Source organism: Borostomias antarcticus, assembly GCF_949987555.1.
Source record: "Borostomias antarcticus genome assembly, chromosome: 10".
NCBI classification, from domain to species: Eukaryota; Metazoa; Chordata; class Actinopteri; order Stomiiformes; family Stomiidae; genus Borostomias; species Borostomias antarcticus.
The window spans coordinates 9131119-9151053 of record NC_140243.1 but is presented as its reverse complement, the minus strand read 5'-3'; the positions used below and the strand labels follow the sequence as shown (position 1 = coordinate 9151053).

Here is a 19935-nt window from a genome sequence, read left to right as displayed (position 1 = left end):
AGTTCGATCCAGGGGAAATTATCATGCCCGGATGCTAAAGATATACAGGTCCTTGCTGATGAGCCCAGTGATGTGCATGTGTTAATGTAGCTCTGCCATCTCTTATTGTGTGGAATGGCTTCCATCTGCTGTAGGCTGCTCTAATGATCACAAGTGCACTTGACGTATTTTAGCAGCATTGCAATTTCTAATCAAGGCAATTATTCAGGCAATATCTGTATCTTAAAGTGTTGAATGGTCTTATTTGGATCTGGTCTTTGTTTAATCAGGGCTGTTAGTTTCTACTTAGTTTTATGTAGAGCTTATAACCACCCTTTAATGTTCAGTTGGACTGTGCTACTGTACTGTAACTGACTAGTTAGAATCAGTCTGGCAGTGGATTTCTAGATGTTGTGATGTGAAGAAGTGATTTTCACTGACTCAGTCCACTACCACGCATGATTCATCCTGTTGTTAGAGACGACATGAAGACATGAAGACATTATCCGTTGCTCCGCCTTCTCAGTGCATTCATGTTCACATTAAGGAACAAAACAAAACACTAGGCTACAGGCTAGGCTAGCTAACAGGCAAACCACTGCCAAGGGTATTGCTCAGTTGTCTTGTTGACAGAGGTCAGGGGGGAAAATCTATTTTTTCCCATATTGACTCAAATGGGTCCTTACAACGCTAGAGAGACGGGCGGCTGAGCAGGAGAGTCACCTGTTGCCATCCTGCCCATGCTCCTCCCCAGTCTTGTCCAGGGTTTCCATCCGTCTGTTCGTCTTGATTGCTGTCAGGAAGGTTAGTGCAGTACATATGGTACAGTACAGAGAGCATCTGCAATGTTTACTGCACGGGAGAGACAGAGTTTATTTAAGAGATTTTTAGAGTTTATTTTAGAGTATTTTTTGTTGCATACTACTGATGAACAGGACCCATAGAGATGTACTGTAGCACAGTGAGGAGGTGAGTAGGCGGTCAGCCCTTAAGCTCACCAGCGGGGAAAATGATGAAACCAGAAATGTAGCAACTGGAAAATGAACTGACATGATAGGAACTGAAAATTGGATCAGGGGTATCTTTAGGCCAAAATGATTTGCATATTCTGTGTTCCGCCGAACAAGCCCCTAGGGTCGGATATCGCCCAATTTAACGCTGTCTCAGAGAAAGGCTGATAGAAGAGTGTTTCACCTGATGGTTGGCCTACTCCTGAGCGATGATGAAAGCTGAAGGGACCTGGCTACTTTCTTGCATGTACTGTCAGCTGTGACTAGTGTCACAGTGTTAAATGTCTGCCCTGAGATTGGGTGGTTGGGGATTCGATCCCCAGCTGAGTCATACCAAAGACTATAAAAATGGTACCCAATGCCTCCCTGCTTGGAACTCGTCATGTCCAGGGGGTGTACTTGTACATCAAGCTGCCTCCTGCTAAGGAATCAGGAGATAGGCTCCTGCCCTATGGGCCGCTAGGCTCGAGAACCATTGGGTTCTCAAGGCTACTTACTCACTCACTCACCGCTGTGATCATTGGTTGTTTGTCACAGCCTTTGGCTTAGCTAACTTGTGTTGTTTATGTCCATTGTGTCCAGGTCAGGGTCGAATTAAAAGGAGCATGTGGCGTGTGCTCTGGTCCACAACCAGCAGAGCCCCCACTGGAGCCCACAGCTGGCCACCACACACCCTCCCCTAGCTGGGACCTCTGTCTGTGAGCTTTGCTGACCTCACCCCAGCTGCCTTTCAACTTCATGAAGATTCCAGACATCGGTGATGTAATGAATAAATTTGAAGTCCTTGGGATTGTAGGTGAAGGTAAGGGTGCTGAGTTACCATGAGATATGACATTTTGAATGATTTGCTTATTTTCTCATGTCTACAGTATGTATAATTGTGCGTGTAGCAAACAACAGCAATACCAGTCTGCATGATGTAGGCCTACTGCAGGCTGTCTCATCCACCAACTTTCCCTCCAACGTTCTGGGTCTCCTGTTGTTTTTTTGGTGGGCTAGCCATTTCTCCTAAGCTAAGTGGTTGATGTGGGGTGGCATATGCCCTGAGGTGATGATGCTAGTCACCCACTCAGCTTCATTCCCCGCGCTCCCACAACGGACTCAGGCAAACTTTAGAGATGGCCATAATGGACCTACATGCTTGTCCAGGCTCTGATACTATTTCACCTTGAAAGGATTATCTAGTTTCATGCCATGTTTCACTGAAGGAGAGGTGAAGGGATCCAACTCAACTCTACTGCACAGCTACTGTATGGTGAATAAATAAAATGACATTGACATTAAAGGCTAAGTCTACACATACTCCATTTGAGATACAACTGACAGAACAAAAGTTTTTGCACTCCATTTACGAGGTCAATCAATTATATTGATTTTTATGGATTGAGTAAACCTGAATCAGAGGGATTATTTGAAGGCCTTTCTCAACAAACATTCTACTCGAAATTAAGTGAATGTAGTCTTTTTTCGGATTGTTTTTTCGATATGCAGTAAATCTATAAGGATTTTTATTTAATACTAGGCTAGCTGAAACATCACAACATTTTGATTACATTTTGAACTGATTAGCGCTTTTCTTCCATCTATCATTCTAGTCAAAGGCCGAGTCCCTGTCTTTTTCATCCCATTTAACCTCATGTAAATTTACTGCAGTTCCCCACTGTGAATGTGACCTCCTTTTCCATATATAGAGAAGGCAGGCCCCAGGATGAGCCTCTTAAAGGGGCCAGCAGACAATATCTGGGAACACTCTGTGATGCATTGATGCTATGAGATACAGTATGGACCTCAGTTAAACGTTTGAGCCGTGTCCTCTGAAGGAAAGGATAGTCTTGGGTCTTTCCTGGAGGCTTGCTCTCACACTGGTGACATTGAGATGCTCCTCTGAACTCTTCCTCATTTGCCCCCTCCTCAGTCCCACAGCTCTTGGGTAGGGATGTCATGCCAGAGAGTTGATAGCATCAGAGCTATGGAGGCTCTCCAACACTTACTGAATGTCCCAGTTACTGTACTAACCCACCCAGCCCTGCTGTTCCTACAGCCAGGCTCTGCCTGCACTGAGATCAGGGCTGTGCAGCCTATAATTCCCTAACATAGATCATTATTTCCAACGACATAGGGAGTAGACTAATGTAGTTGTACGCTATAATGTAAAGTGCATTATGAATACTTGTGTGTGATGATAACCACACTCTACCCACTCTGTCTCTTTTCCATCCAGGTGCCTATGGTGTTGTCCTGAAGTGCAGACACAAGGTGAGATCCAACGCTGCAGTACAAGGTTTACAGAATGTATGCTGTCAGAACACAGGCCCTGTACATAACCAGACTATATCAAGCTTTTATGTAAAGCAGGGTTCAAACGTCTGAATCAAATGGTCCTTTGTGTCTGGTATTTCTTTACTACTGTGGTTTTCTTTGAGCCTTCAGGGGGATATCTTATTACCATAGACTCTCAGGGATAATCTGAAAATCCTGTTATCTCTGCTCTGGTTTTCAACGATAAAGATTAGTTTAGCTCTAATCTCAATGAAGATAATCCACCAAAAACACCCAGGCTCACCCAGTAACTTAATTTCTTAACTGCATTGGACTTAGTTTCTTTTATGAATCGATGCAGTTGCCACAGTGGACCATTTGGTACCAGGTAGTTAGCAGTTACAGTGTGTTTTAGTTTGAATTACCTGGGCTCAGGCTGTGGGATAAAGCATCAGAGTTGAGGGTGTTGGTTAATAATCTAGTCCACCGGTTAATAATCTATTCCACCGGTTAATAATCTAGTCCACCGGTTAATAATCTATTCCACCGGTTAATAATCTAGTCCACCGGTTAATAATCTAGTCCACCGGTTAATAATCTAGTCCACCCGGGGCTAGGAGGCAGTCCAACAGCCCCAGGTCACCACTGTGCTCTCGCCCCTAAGCCTCATCCTCATCCACCCCGCTGCAAGTGTAACAAGAGTTTATTTATAGGCTGACCAATCACCTCAGCAGTCGGGGCATGCCGACAGAGAGCCACTGTGCCCTCCCCTGCTGATGAGGGCAGATGGGCTCTCCATCCCTAACCCGGTCCCATCTTCCACTGCTTCCTCCAAACAAGCCTAGATACTGTAGCCTTCATGGGTGAGAAGACCAGACCATATGCTGCAGTGGTACCACACACACTCGCGGTGACAGCCAAGGAAGGAGGAGAGGCGTCCACGTAGGATCTCTGCCCTACTTTTGTGTGAACTGAAGGATTCAAATGTCTGTGCACTTTGTGTATTCAAGACAGCCACAGATCAAAACCTTTGAGAATGTGGTAGTGTTACTTTTCATGGTTGGAGACCTGCATTGAGTGCTCAGGCACTCACAACTATGACAAGCAGAATTAATGAATAAGTACTCAGCTAACTCATAAACCCAGTATGACAAGATGCTGTATATTTAATACCCCTGTCCTCTTTTGCTGGTCCATTTAAGGAGATGATGGCACTGCAGTAGGAATTGAGATAGACATTTGCAGTATAGACCTAGTAGCAGTAGTAGAAAACTTGATTATCCCTCATTATGGAGAAATTGGGTTCCAGCCGAATATTATACAATCACATCAAACAGACATAACAGGAACACATTTCAGACAGAGCAAGAAAAAACCTAAACAAAGTCGATATTATTGAACATTTACGTGGCCGGGTCCATGGCAAACATCAGAGGCGTAGTCTCTAGGTGTCTACAACACCAGCAAGCCTATTTCTGAGAAGCAGAGATGGTGCCCTGAGTGTGCTGTGTGTGAGCGAAAGAGAAAGCGTATGTTGAGATGAATGCATCCAGATGAGTGTGAGAAAAAAGGAAAGCCATGTAGTCGACCGGAATCACAGCCTGTAATTACAGAGCTTTATAATCCAGACTGATTGATCCCAAGCCATCTCCAAAAGCAGCTGCAAGCACCAGTGTGGTATCTCCATTATACACAACAGCACTCTATATGATTAGGTCCCAATTATCCCCAATACAATAGGCTGGGGATTTTAGTTGTCCTTTTTTTAGCAACATATTTGTAGCTTTCACGTTTCAAAGTGGCCATATTCTTCCCTTGTAGTTATTTACAGTGCGTTGCTTTTTCAAGAACTGCTTGAGCTCATGCATGCTCACACAGCTTTGGCACACACACACACACACACACACACACACACACACACACACACACTCACTCACTCACACTTAAATTGTGTTTGGTTACAGTGAATGAGCAGTTTATGGCCCAGAAGGGTATAAGAATGGTTGTTGACAATGACAGGCAGACTCACTGGTCAGGGAAAACAGCTGTGTCTGTGTCAAACTAGTGCGTCATGCATCCTCTCTGCAGCTGGCTGTGCTTACAGAACTACACTCAGAGAGGTTCACTGTCTATAGCGTACAAAGGTTGCGTATATTGTGTTTGTTTGTGTGTGTGTCTTCTTTAATTCACACGATGCATACCTTGGTTTTGTTCAGTATGGTAGAATAGAATAGACGTTAAGTTACTTCTATGGTTGCAATTAATTGTCACAAATTTCGAACAGAGTGTGAGCTAATGGGTGTATTTCCCCAGTAGGCAGGAGTGACAGGAAGCTCTCACGGTCGTTGGATTTCAATGCCCTGGAGTGCAGAGGAGATTTGGTCTAGAAACCAAGGCTCATCTTTTATTAATCATCCTGAGTGGTTGATGGAGCGTCACATATGTGACATGTTTGGTTTGAGGGCTTCTGAGTGATAGAGCACACATTGCTCATTCAGGTGTCTAGGGACCGATCAAGCTGATGCAGGACATACTGTTGGTTTGTGCTAGTTTGAAAGTTGTTTGAAGGTCTCAATAACTTGTATCAGATAATGAGATTCTGGATACCTATAGTTGCCTATGGAATATGAGGATAGCTTTTATAGCATGAGGTAATTTTAGCCACACACAAAAAACAACATTTTCAATAGGGAGGATAGCCAGTGTTGTCACTAGTGAGGACACCTGACGTGAGCTCTACTTTACTCTCTTTACACGCACATCTAATAAAGTATTACTTCTATAGGCTAAACAGTGTGTTTTAACATTTTGGTATCATTGTTGCTGCGTGTTTCCCCTTTTTGTGGACAAAGCCAGGCAAATTAATGGTTGCAGCAGTGAATCGTTTGACTAGGTCTAGGGTGGCCGTGAGTTTAATGACACACGGATGGCCTTGTCTGTGTTTTCTCAGGGGGGACCGGTGGAAATGCCATCAGGGGACTCCATGCTACTCTACAACTACAGTACTGGTATCAACCTGTTCATTCTAGATTAGGGAGCAAATTCAGTGTACCAGACAGGCATGTCCTACTTTACCTAGACCTACAGTGTACCAGATTTCTCTCTCCACCCTATTTTGCTCACTGGCTGGCGTGAGATTTTTTGCTGGCACTAGTGTTGTCACAATACCAAAATTACAACTTTGATACGATACCTGCTAAAAAAATCTTGTTACCGATACTGAAACGATACCACGGCAAAAACCTAAAACATCAGGAAAAGTAGACTAATGGAATAATACAATGTCAGATGTAGTCTACTGATCTCAGTGTTTGCTGTCTGCTGAGGCGGAGCAGGAATGTGAACTGTTTAAACTAAATAAATTACATATATATTTGTATTATTTTATTCATTAAATTAAAAAAGAAAAACTCTTCTTTGTAAAATAATAAGCTTGGGATGCTACAATTATCAACTGAAAATGTCTGTTCTGCTCCACTGGTCTGACACTCAGATTGAATTGCCATTCAGATTCAGAGGTGGGAGCCAGGTTACTGATCCCTCTCCTTCACTCTGCCCGCGCGCAGCAGAGTGGCTCACAGCCTCGCAGCACAGGGCAACGGTGTTCACGTTACGGCATGACGAGATCCAGAGTTTACAGATTGCCTCATTTATGTTATGAGGTTAATATTGCCAAATAGGTGCTTTTGCTTTTGGAAATCCTCTGCCACTGTCTAGAGTAACCAACTGAGCAGCCCTTTCACTTCCCTTCGAGATCGTTCTTTGAAAACTACAAAAAATAGGCTATAGGCTGGAGGGAAAGTGAAAACATGCGCCCCTAGCAGATTTATTCCTATTGGAGAGGAGTTTAAATGTAAACTCCCATAGACCGGGTTTTCGAATAATTAATATGAAGCCATTTCGGTGAAGTTATCAAAACAAAAACTTGTGGGTGTCTTTACAGTAATAACCTACTAACCGTGAGAATTTCAAACAGTATTTTGCCTTCTTTCAAATTTTCGAAATTGCTCCATTCCTCCAGTCAAAGTCAATGGAATTTAAGAAAAATATTTTCATAATTCGGATTGTGATTGAAAATCAACTATGATCACCAGAATCAATAAAGTTTGTCTCCAAGTATTTGCCGTTTAAGGCATTCTACTAACTTTTCGACCAAGATATAATTTTTCAAAATACGTGTCTATGAGAAATCCCATTCATTCTCTCGGCATTAGGAACACTACCACTAGGGGGCGATGAGATTACTTTTCCTCCCTATGCAATATTGATAAAATAGACTACGAGTTTCCGAATTGTATGATTTATGTTAAGACTGATGACTGATTGCTTCCGCACATAGCCGCGGGAGTGTATTTTAAGCAGGATGCTGCTGACAAAAGTCCAAGACCAATCTCTCTAAAATGCATGGTTGTGCAGCATTGTAAAAAAAAAAAATAGGCCTAACTTGATTTCATTTTGTGAGGATATTCTATTCAATTTGAATATGTTATCTCTATCTAATATGTTATATCTGCTATTCTAATCTGTTCTATCTATGTTATTCTTTTATGCATTAGTCAATATGCAATCTCCAAAGACACAGCAGCAACATGATATAATTTAGACAAAGTGCAATCTCCATACACTAGATGTCGAAAAGATTTAAAAGTTTGATACCCTCTCTCAATCTAGATGTGGAGTTTTTAGTCACAAACTTAACGATTTTGCAAAGACTGGGATCATGCAGGTCGTTTGCATTAAGTGTGCTATTTTGGACGTTTAGCTCCATTTGTGGTCTGTCTACCATGGACCTGAAACATAGAGACTGTAATTTCACTGACCATTCCAGCATTGAGCTAGCTGCAGTTTTCATGCAGGTTTTCTTTGGGCTACAATGGAAGTCAATGGGGCATATTTAAATGTGTTTGAAAAACTATGATAAATGTGTTTTTCTGAAATGGGAAGCACATGGTGTACTCTTTCCAGTCTCAGTATACTCTCCTGTGAAAGGTATCGCAATCAGAATATGTGTAGGTGTTTGGTACAGTATGACTTGCACTCTGTTGGAACAATGAGAACAAGCGCCAGGGGAATGCTTATGTCCAAGCCATGCCAAACATGTAAAAACATTCGGACTGCGATACATTTCACTGGAGAGTATACTGAGACTGGTAAGATAACACCCTGTTCTTCCCATCTCAGAAAACCACTTTATCAGTGTTTTTCCAACGCATTTACGTATGCCTCATTGACTTCCATTGTAGCCCAGTGAGAGCATAAAACTTCAGCTAGCTCAATACTGGAATGATCAGTGAAATAATGGTCTCTGTTACAGGTTCATGGTAGACAGACCACAAATAGGGCTAAATGTCCAAAATAGCACACTACCCCTTTAAGACTAAAAACTTCCGATAATGTTAAACATGTTTGATTTTACCAGAACTTCAAGAGAAAAAGTCTGATTTAAGACTCGGATTGGCAGCTCAAACGGGGAGTGCGATCAGACTAGCGAAACTCATGATTTCATTCAGACATTGGAAAGTGCATTTATTTAAATCAGTTGGATGGATGGACAAAATGAGAGGTTATTATGGAATATGATCCAGGGTAGACCGGCTTGAGGTCGAGTGGAAGCGAGTTGAGTGGAAGCGCCTGGTCTAGCAGGCCTACATCAAAAGAAATAACAACAACAACAATAATAACTTACAGTATGCTAACGAATTAGGCCTACTAGTTAATTTCTCACTAAGGAATAGGTTCACCCTAATTTGGAAATGTAGGCCTGAGAACAGGCTGACCAAGATTTCCTTTAGTTGAAGACAGGCAACCCTAAATAAATGCGTTTGAAATAAATTATTTTCTTAGATAACTGTCAGGGTTTGTTTACAACAGGCACGCGCATGCTCGCAGTGTTGTGAATGGTGTTGAATAATGTTTCCATGTAACCCTGATAACTTCTAGCAACGCTGACAAAACGTTACGTGTAACTTGGATGTCATTCTCGTTCTCGTTGTCATTCTCGTTCTCGAAACGGGAGAGTGAGACACACGCTCACTGCCCCGACACACTTTCCCAACACACTGCCCCGACACAACTCGGAAATACGTCCCATTCTTAAAGTACCGGTACTAATAAAATGGGGTACTGTACCGTTTTTGACGGCAAGGTATCGTGGTACCTTTCTAGTATCGGTAGGCCTATCGTGCAACACTAGCTGGCACACATACGCCCTATGGAAATATGTTTCTATAGACTTATCACTAATATAAAGATCAAAAGCAGGAGTCTTACGCCAGATATGGGAGAGTTGCCCACCTGCTTTATGTTGTACAGTATTTCACACAGTGCGACTAATATCACCTTCTCAAATGCTGCCAGACACTGCATCAGAGATTCTGCTGACTGCAGTATTGATCCCACAGCAAAATCCCAAGGGGTAGGCTACAGTAAAGTGATACAGTAGTAGCTAAACAAGAGGTTGGCATGTGGTGAACACAACTTTTTTATTAGTTGTCAGCACTCTTCTGTCTTCCCTCTGAAAATAGTGTGGATTACAGTACGGTTCTTGTCTGATGTCTGTCACGACAACTTATTAAAAGCCCTTTCTCGTATCCATGCGTAGCAGTAGTAACCACACCACAGGGGCGTAGGGAGGCTGTACCAGTAGTAACCACACAACAGGGGAATAGGGAGGCTGTAGCAGTAGTAACCACACAACAGGGGCGTAGGGAGGCTGTACCAGTAGTAACCACACCACAGGGGCATAGGGAGGCTGTAGCAGTAGTAACCACACAACAGGGGAATAGGGAGGCTGTAGCAGTAGTAACCACACCACAGGGGAATAGGGAGGCTGTAGCAGTAGTAACCACACCACAGGGGCATAGGGAGCATGCCAGACAGGCCCTATCGCCACACGTCCCAGGAGGGTTTGTTGTCTCTTATGTGCTGTATGTTTTCATTGATGCTCTATGCTCATTGTGTCCATGTCAGTTTCTGCATTCACTTCTGTGAAACATGAGCCACAACCTCATGCCTTGGCCGTGTGCCGCCATGGTAAGCCAAGTGCAGAGGCACTCCACTGGCTGCTATTGTTCCCAACTTCATTACGTGCCCGTGCAGGCTACAGTAAATCCTGCGACTAGATGGAAAAGGGTGAACAGTGCAGTGGTGGTGAGGATTTTTTTAACCACAGAGCAACGCCTTGAGGAATTCGACTGTGCAAAGTCAGCTGCTCTAATCAGTAATTCTAATGGTTTCCCCCGGCAATCCAGGTCGGAAAGAGGCACAGCACAACCCTTTAGTCTTGACATAACCCTAAAGGTTACAGTGGGTAGGGTCACAACTTTTATGTTCATAGCTACCAGCAGTCAAATGACACAACCTATTGATCGCACACAGCGTATTGAATGGTAGACTCGAGTTAGACTACCTCCACAGACACTATCAGTACAGTAGGCCCTATTTATATAACCTATGGAATAAGCCAAACTCATGGAATGCGTTGAGGTGCTAGTTAATGTTTGCGTTACACTGTGTGCCGCATTCTGTTATCTATTACCCACATTCTATTATCCATTCAATTAATAAGTAACTTATTAAACAGACATAGGACTGAAACAGTCAGCCAGCAGGAGTTGGCTACATCATTAAGTTGTATGTTTGCAACTTCTTGATGCATTAGACCTTCATGTTTTAGAAACATTTATTTCAAATCTATATTGTCCACCCTTTTTAGATGAGCTAAAAGTCATAGTAGCATATGGGATCGTTCTGTACACAAAAAAAATCTGTCTGCCCCCTTTTGAAGGGAGCGGTTATTTTTGCACCCCCTGTACAGAAACTGGGACAGGCCAGGAAAAAAGGACTTTTGCACGTAGCGGTAAATAGGTCACCTTCAGTGGAGGACTTGACTACGTAAACCCATCAGAAGGGAGAGTGTAGAGAGAAGGTGAGAGGGAGCTGGAGAGGGGAATGTTCTATGCTCCCCGTAGTCCCCAGATAGAGCTCTGGTATTTTGAGCTGCTGCTGGAGTGTCTCTCTGTCCCTGTTGAATGCAGACAGTCTGACCCTGTTCCACCTGTTGTTGTCATGCTCTGTTGACTCACCCTCTCTGACTGTTGTTCGTCCTCACTATGGTGTTAGAGGAGCCCACAACCAGGGCTCGTGGGTAGAAGCGCTGTCAATTAACATGGCTATGGTCCAATTGGCATGGCCCACGCACAGCCATGTGATCTTTGATGTGATGGCCCAAATTAATTGTTTCATCTGTCAAATTTCTCCGCTTTTATGTTTGGGTTTAGCGTTACTTAATTTGGATAATTTTTTGAGGTGTTTTTGTGGCCTTTGAACTCTCCAGTTCAATGATTACACTCATATTGTGACTCGCAATCGTCAGATACCCTAACGCATATCCTACCACAGAGGATTTTCCATTCAAGTGTGCCAAAATATTAAACTTTCAAAACTGTGTATATTTTGTGCCTTTTCATAATTTATTCATGGTTTATTGGTTTATTCCTGGTTTATGATTTAACATGCAAGTTTAATTTTCTGCCTGTGGTAAAATGTCTGTTGAACTGGCACTGAGTTTTATTTATTTCCACCAATGGATAGATGAACCTGATGTTTCCCCAGACTAGTCATTATGCTGTCATGTTTATCTGGGCTCATTACAGCCCACCAGTCTACCTACTGTACGCTACAAAGGCTCCTTGTTCTGTCAACATCACAAGTCCACTGGGTTACAGAGAGCATGCCTTGGCAGAAAATCCATATTTATACCACCAACTTTCCAGCTGTTACAACTTCGATGTTGTCTTTGATCCAGGTCTTAACCCTTTCAAAATAATTGCTCCATTCCCGTTCTTTATCTTCGTACAAAGCCATGCAGGCCACAAATCCTTTCAACTCCTTTAGCGTTTGCTTGAGTCTTCCTGAAGTGTCAGGTGGGACACATCCCATTGGTTCCATTCAATCAGACAAGTACCCATCAAGCACAGACAAGCTGTTGAGATTATTTCAAAGATGAGCTTCATAGAGCCAGACCCACCTCGTGAGGAGGAGCTGAGGCAGGGAAGTCGAGGTGCCTCGGCGTGGCCCTCACGCTCGCTTAGCGCCCCCACAGGTGGCGAGAGGCGGGTTTGTGATGAACGCTTTGCACCGCGGCTCCAGTAGGCAGCCTCTCCGAGATAAATGAGCCTTCCGATCCGGCGCCACTCGAGAATTCCAAAAGGGCTTAAAATAAAGCGTTGCTCGAGAGGTGGGCGCGCGGCACGACCGAGACGCAGGGCGGCCCCTGACCAGAACACGCAGGAAGGGAGGAGCCGGCCCCACGTGATGGAGATGGGTGTCAGCTGAAGTGTTATTTTATTTTAAATCATGCTCATAATTACCACAAGGGACAGGAGGAGAGTGATCAAGCAACCCCTCCACACACCCCACAGAACTGGTATGAGTATGACAACTTTAGTTCGTACCGAATGTAGGCAAGTGGGGGAGTACCTGTTGGATCTAGGCAAACATCAGTCATTAGCATAGCCTGTGTTTGCGCGTGACGCTCTGTTTGCAGAGGACGTGCCGTGGCTCGGGTCCCAAATTAGCCTCCTTCAACGCAGCACTGCGGGACTTGGCACCACTGTGGTATCAAACACACCTACAGACTCTCTCTCTCTCTCTCTCTCTCTCTCTAGCCACTGCGATGGATTCCCACAATGGCAAATTGAAAATGCTTTGCTTTGCTACGGCTGCAATATATTTGGGTCCCACTGTAGGCCTGACCTAAATTGATTTTTTAAACGGCAAATGTTGAAGGATGACATGTTTAGCATGTTAACCTGTGTGTTTGTTTTCGCCCTCTACTCCTCCGTTCTGTTTGCATCCCGTCGCTCCATCCAGGCCCAGTCGATGTTTGTGTTCACGGCTGTGATCCTCCGGATCTTAAACCTGCTGTGAGTCATCCTAGAGCCCTGTGTGCTTCTGAGAGGAGGGCTGGCTGGCAAACTGCCTGTCTGTCTTGTCTGTCTGTCTGCCTGACTGTCTCTGTCTGTCTGTCTGCCTGACTGTCTCTGTCTGTCTGCCTGACTGTCTCTGTCTGTCTGTCTGTCTGTCTGTCTGTCTGTCTGCCTGACTGTCTCTGTCTGTCTGTCTGCCTGACTGTCTCTGTCTGTCTGCCTGACTGTCTCTGTCTGTCTGACTGTCTGTCTGTCTCTCTGTCTGACTGTCTCTGTCTGTCTGCCTGACTGTCTCTGTCTGTCTGCCTGCCTGACTGTCTGTCTGCCTGACGGTCTCTGTCTGTCTGCCTTACTGTCTCTGTCTGTCTGTCTGTCTGCCTGACTGTCTCTGTCTGTCTGACTGTCTGTCTGTCTCTCTGCCTGTCTCCCTGCCTGTCTCCCTCGCTGCCTGTCCCCCCCCCTCTCCCCGTCTGTCTGTCTGCCTGTCTCTCCCTCTCTGTCTCCCTCCCTGTCTGTCTGTCTGTCTGCCTGTCCTGTCTGTCTCTCCCTCTCTGTCTCCCTCCCTGCCGGTCTATCTGCCTGTCTGTCTATGTGTCTGCCTGAGGAGGAAAGTGGAGCACAGCTTGGCGCCAACGGGCAGCTCCAGCAGGCCTAAGTAGGACATGCGGAGAACACCAGAGAGCTGAAAGGGATGAGCGTGTAACACAAGAGACCAGCTACAGAGATCCCAGAGAGAAGAGTCAGTGTACCAACGAGACAGAGTGCGATCTCAGTTTGCGCACTCACATCGTTGTGCAGTTCAGACTGTTATGTTGCTCGCTCAGTCACCTTTGCGTTCTGTGTCCGTTCTGATAGCGATGCCCTTATCTTAATTGCGTTGTTGTGTGGAACGCTGTACCAGTCTGTTCCTCTGCTGCTCCTATTGTTGGGAGCCGGCGTTTAGGGGAACTGAGGCGAGCAGCGTGCATAATAAGATGAGATCTGATGCGTTTCTTTCATTATCCTCTGCTGGTGTGTGCAGTCAGTCAGTGCACCCAGTGTATGTGTGTGGGTGTTTGGGTGTGGGTGTGTGTGTGTGTGTGTGTGTGTGGGTGGGTGGGTGTGTGTGGGTGTGTGTGTGGGTTTGTGTGTGGGTGGGTGGGTGTGTGTCTGTGCACGCGAGTGGGTTTGTTTGCTATAAAGCTTCCTGAGCGGGGCTGATCCTAATTGGGTTTGTTTTTTTATTGCAGGAGACCAATGAAATTGTGGCCATTAAGAAGTTCAAGGACAGTGAAGGTAAGAGGCTGCTGTGATGCTGCAGAAAAACATTTCCCATGTGACACTGAGCTCTCATTTATTTTCTCATGGAAAGACACTGTAACACTGTTCTTTCTCACAATGCCAGATTCCTTTTTCTAATGTTCTGTGTCCAGTCTTTAACTTTCAACTGCCGTTTAACCTAATGAGTTCTCCTACCTGCATACTCTCCTCATGACCCATCTGTCTGTCTCTCTCTCTCTCTCTCTCTCTCCCTCTCTCTCTCTCTCTCTCTCTCTCTCTCTCTCTCTCTCTCTCTCCCTCTCTTTCTCTCCCCACGGCCTGTCTGTCTGTCTCTCTCTCTCTCCCCATGGCCTGTCTGTCTGTCTGTCTCTCTTTCCCTCTCTCTCTCTCCCCACGGCCTGTCCGTCTGTTGGTCTGTCTCTCTCTCTCTCTCTCCCTCTCTCACCCTGCGGCCTATCTGTCTCTCTCTCTCTCTCTCTCTCTCTCTCTCTCTCCCTCCCTCTCTTTCCCTTTCTCACCCTGCGGCCTGTCTCGCTCTCTTTCTCTCTCCCTCCCTCTCTCTCTCACCCCGCGGCCACCCGTATGTCCGTCTGCTGACCACAGAGAATGAAGAGGTTAAAGAGACCACCCTACGGGAGCTGAAGATGCTCCGCACCCTGAAGCAGGAGAACATCGTGGAGCTGAAGGAGGCCTTTCGCAGGAGAGGGAAGCTCTACCTCGTCTTCGAGTATGTGGAGAAGGTGAGGCGACCGCAGAGGCGACCTACAGTTCGCAGCCTCGAGGCCATCCGACGCAACCCCCAGAACGGTGAACGAACGGTGTTTAAACAGCTAACAACCGTCTGGTAAACTCGACCGTTTCGGTTCCCTCTCTCAGAACATGCTGGAGCTGCTGGAAGAGCTGCCCAACGGCGTGCCGTCCGAGAAAGTGCGAAACTACATCTACCAGTTAATCAAGGCAATCCACTGGTGCCATAAGAACGACATCGTCCACAGGGGTAAGAGGCGAGATGTACGAGTGTGATGTTTAGCTACTGGAGACCACTGAGATCCCCACCATTAACATCCCCACCCGCGCAGGGACAGAGCTGGGCCGGTAGCACGGCACGAACCAGAGTTGGCAGTGGTTCGAGAGTCCGAGCATTCCCCCCAATCTGCAGACCGGAGGCACGTCTCGTGGCTTCGCGGTCGAACCGTCTGTTACGCATGATGTCAGCTTCTGGCAAGTGTCTTGCGAGCAGAGCAGGACTCCAGATTGCCTGGGACGTGTTTATCCAGACAGAAATGTGACAATATTATGGATTTTCTATCCGCACGGATATGACCCGACGGAACATTCTGTTGCTGATTGTCTGTGACAAAAGCACCATGTCCCTATCCTCTGATCTGGCTTCTGTGTTTTCCTCCGAGCCGGTTCTGTTTGACCTCACTGTGAGGCAGAAACACAGCATGTGGCTGAGAGAGGTGTTACAGTTACGGTTGATTTGATGACAACCCCCCCCCCCCCCCTTCTCCACTGCCAGGCAGTATTATGAGGTGCCTTCCTCTCTCTCTCCCTCCCTCTCCCTCTCTCCTCCCTCTTCAAGACATCAAGCCGGAGAACCTCCTCATCAGCTCCGACGACATCCTGAAGCTGTGTGACTTTGGTGAGCAGCAGCGCCACGCCTCCTCGCTGTCAGAGCTCCGTGCCGCAGGGCTCCACCCGACTCCGCTTCCTCTCACAGCTCAGCCTCCCGGTTCTGAAGTAACCCCATATCTATGTGTGATCACTGCTGTCAACCTTCACAGCAACACGCACCTCTCCCTGCCAGTGCTCCGTGTGTGTGTGTGTGTGTTTGTGTGTGTGTGTGTGTGTGTGCGTGTGCGCACGTGTCCGTGTGTGTGTGTGTCTCCTCTGAAAGCCTCCTGTATCTCTACCAAACACAGAGGGAGCCAGAGCAGGTGCTCTGTCCCTCACGCCATATTGGCAGCATAATGTCGGCCGCGCAATGTTCGCCACTCCTCCCGTTTGGATATGGGGTTGTTATGTCTGCCGGAGTGAACATTCAAAAGCTGTGCTCTCCGCCCCCTGATTGGTCGGTGCCGAAGCGGCGTTAGTGGGCACAGCCGCAGCCCCCCCCCCTCCTTACTTCCTCTGTTGGCTCATCTTGTCCAGGCTTCGCCCGCAACCTCTCGGAGGGGAATGACGCCAACTACACCGAGTACGTCGCCACTAGATGGTACCGCTCTCCAGAGCTCCTGCTCGGGTGAGTCTGTCCCTCGCTGCCCTGGCCAGGAACGGCTCCAGATGGCCCGCCTAGCGCTACCCTTCCCAACGTGAGGGGTGTCACGCTAAGATTCGGCAGCTCTCGCGACTAGCATTAATGACCCACGCCCCCCCCCCCCCTCCTCCTCAGCGCCCCCTACGGGAAGGCGGTGGACATGTGGTCTGTGGGCTGTATCCTGGGGGAGCTGAGTGACGGTCAGCCGCTGTTCCCGGGGGAGAGCGAGATCGACCAGCTCTTCACCATCCAGAAGGTCCTGGGACCCCTGCCTCCGGAACAGATGAAGCTCTTCTACAACAACCCCCGCTTCCATGGGCTGCGGGTAGGTCACGCCCCCTTACTCACCCCCCCGCCCCTCACCCGCCTATCCCTCTGTTCTTCCTCCCCTCCTCACCCACTCACTCTGCTGTCTCTCCCTCTCACCCTCCTCCCTCTGTCTCCCTCTGTCCTTTTATTTCAGTCTCTTCCTCTCTACCTCATTAGCATCATCTTCCCCATCTCTCAATCTCTCTCTCCATATCTCCCTCTCGCTCTCTCCTTTTATTTCTCTCCATCCCATCTCTCTCCATCTCTCTCTCTCCATCTCTCGCTCGTCTGTCTCTCTTCCTCGCCCCATCTCTTTTTTTTCTTTTCCGTCCCTTTATTCACTAACGCTCTCTCAGTCTTCTCCCTGCTCTCCTTCTCTTCCCGTGTCTCTCCTCCCGTCCCCTCTCCTCGCCTCTCCTCCCCTCTCCTCTCCTGCTCTCCTGGCTGGCTTTGCTGTGGCGTGACTGATTGGATCACAGTGACTCATTATACATCTCTATGCTACTGTTTGAGGGAAGGCTATGATGCTGCTGATGATGATGATGAAGATCTGGCTGGTATTTGCTGCGGCTGGTGCTGGTGTTGTGGTACATTAATAGACCTAAATATATCAAAGTAACAGGCCTATATCCGTCTCTAAACCGCCTCTCACTCTGCACCATGCTGCTTCTCCCCCTCCCCCTGGCCAGGAACTAACAGCCATTTAGAGTTCCTTGGAAAGCGCGAGTCAACAGCGGCTAACCTGATTCTGTCTCGGACTCTTTGGCTCAAAACGTCACGAGGCTCCTCGGTTTTGTTACGCTTCACTGAGTTTATCGTCCCTGTATGCAAAAAAAAAAAAAGGTTAACTGACAAGCAAACGCCAACGCACTTCAGGATGACCCGGAGCTCCGCCCACCTCCCTGCTCTCTTCGGGCTGTGCTCCGTGCGCTAGTTAGTCTGCGGGCGGCAGGGGCTCTAACGCCCGGAGAGTTGGTGTCTCTCTGGCCCTGTCTCTCCCACGGTTTCGTGTCCCCAGCTACTGTACCTGACAGGTGGGCTACTGTACCTGACAGGTGGTCTCAGCTGGTCTGAGGTCAGCAGTAACACACTTCATCCCTCTATCATTACTGTACCTGACCTCAATCACCCCGACAGCTCATTAGCCAACCCAGTCAGCCTGGCTCCTGACAAAACATTAAGGTCGGTTGTGTCGGTTTTTATCATATTGCGTGGGCTTCTGGAATAATAATTTAATGATGATCGTATGCTCAGGATGTTACTGCCGTGTGTGTGTGTGTGTGTGTGTGTGTGTGTTTCAGTTCCCTGCTGTGAACCACCCTCAGACCCTGGACAGGAGGTACCTGGGCATCATCAGTGGCGCTCTCCTGGACCTGATGAAGGTAGGGGTCAGGGGTTAGGAGCCAGGGCAACTGCTGTGGGAGTAATAATAATAACAATAATAAATAATAAGGTGATAATGCATTTCATTTTTGTAAGCACTTTTCACAAAACTCAAACTGGACTACTGAGTGTCTTATAGAATAGCATCATCTACAGTGTAGCATGGCTCTCCACTCACTGAAACATTTTGCAGGGGACTTGCCTCTGAGACCGTGTCCCTGTGAATCACTACAGTACATGTCTCTCCACACCTGGCCTTTTAAATGCATCAGTGCCATGTCCCTGCTCCATCTCAGCTCTAGTGCTGCTTCTGTCTGCGCTGTAAACAGGCTCGTGTCAAGCTGGTGGGTAGAGCTGGCGCACTCGTGCTTTTTCCTGTAGGCAGTGACTCATTGCTAACAAAAATTACCGACCCATTTTGAATTCATCTCGGCATCTTAGTTTTTAGAGAATGAGCCGTTTTATTCGCTGCTTTATTAATCAGCCTTTTTAGAACTGACCATTCACGAGATACATTTTAAATGTCATTTGAAGGTGTTGTTTTTCATATGTTTTAATTCCTGTAGCTTCCACTTTCATTCCAGTCTCTTTATTTCTCTGGGTTGTTTTCTCTGGCTGTTGGCGTTCATTATTGGGCTGATATGACTAATGCGACATCATGGAGGGCCACGCGAACAGTAATTGCATGTTCTGTGAGAGGGGCCTCCCCTGCAGCCCCCCAGCCGCTCGGAACAGGGAGGCGCCACAAACGGTTAAATGTGCCAGAGAGGGCCGGAGATAACAGCACTTTCATAATGTTAGGTGGGAGGCAAAAAGAAAAGAATCTCCCACCTCACGGTCCAAGGGGCCATTTGGAAGAAGACAAGGCTCACCTTGGTCACCAGTGACTCACCACCAACCTGAGTTTGCAACAAACAATCTTGAGGCTGTTAAAATGGAACTAAATATAAATGTGCATTATAAAAAAACTTCTCCTTATGTGAGTCACCTCATGCCTTCAGCAGAAGAAAGGAGACACGTCAAGGCAAAACCGAAACATCAGAACTATCTGTGTTTTCAAAATTCTATTCAGTGCAACACAACATAATGTCCCTGGAATATTCCAGCTCTGATAATGACGATGACTCATTACAGCTTGAATGTTGAGCTTGCTGGGAGGAACTAATGGTGGCTGTCGGTGATGTGTCTCTAACTATGCTTATTGGGTATATGTGTCGGTGTGTGTGTGTGCGTGTGCGTGGGTGTGTGCATGTGTGTGTGCGTGCACATGTGTGTGTGTGTGTGTGTGTGTCAGAACCTGCTGCTGCTGAGTCCAACGGAACGCTTCCTGACAGAGCAGAGCCTGAATCACCATGCCTTCCAGACCCAGCGACTGGTGGAGCGTCCGGGCCCTCCCACACCCACGCCGGTCCGCTCCTCCAAGAGAAAGCCCCACCACGGAGACAACAGCGCCCCCATCAGGTCAGGAGAGCACACTGACACGGCAGCACACTGGTGGTGGGTACACTACTATAATTCTTTGATGAAGAGAGAAAACTAACACTAA

At 46.8% G+C, this 19935-nt stretch overlaps 1 protein-coding gene across 3 annotated transcripts in view; it reads left to right on the top strand.

The window, feature by feature from the left end:
- The window catches only part of LOC311314506 (cyclin-dependent kinase-like 5), a 30345-nt gene that overhangs the window by 1251 nt on the left and 9159 nt on the right, over positions 1-19935 (top strand). For all 3 annotated transcript variants that reach the window (XM_084444885.1, XM_084444884.1, XM_084444883.1), the window contains exons 2-11: positions 1572-1791; positions 3211-3245; positions 14407-14452; positions 15041-15177; positions 15314-15434; positions 16023-16082; positions 16592-16682; positions 16833-17022; positions 18308-18388; positions 19684-19850. In XM_084444885.1, the coding sequence (XP_084301011.1) occupies positions 1728-1791; positions 3211-3245; positions 14407-14452; positions 15041-15177; positions 15314-15434; positions 16023-16082; positions 16592-16682; positions 16833-17022; positions 18308-18388; positions 19684-19850 (992 nt within the window). In that variant the 5' untranslated portion in view covers positions 1572-1727. The remainder of the gene's footprint in view (positions 1-1571; positions 1792-3210; positions 3246-14406; positions 14453-15040; positions 15178-15313; positions 15435-16022; positions 16083-16591; positions 16683-16832; positions 17023-18307; positions 18389-19683; positions 19851-19935) is intronic.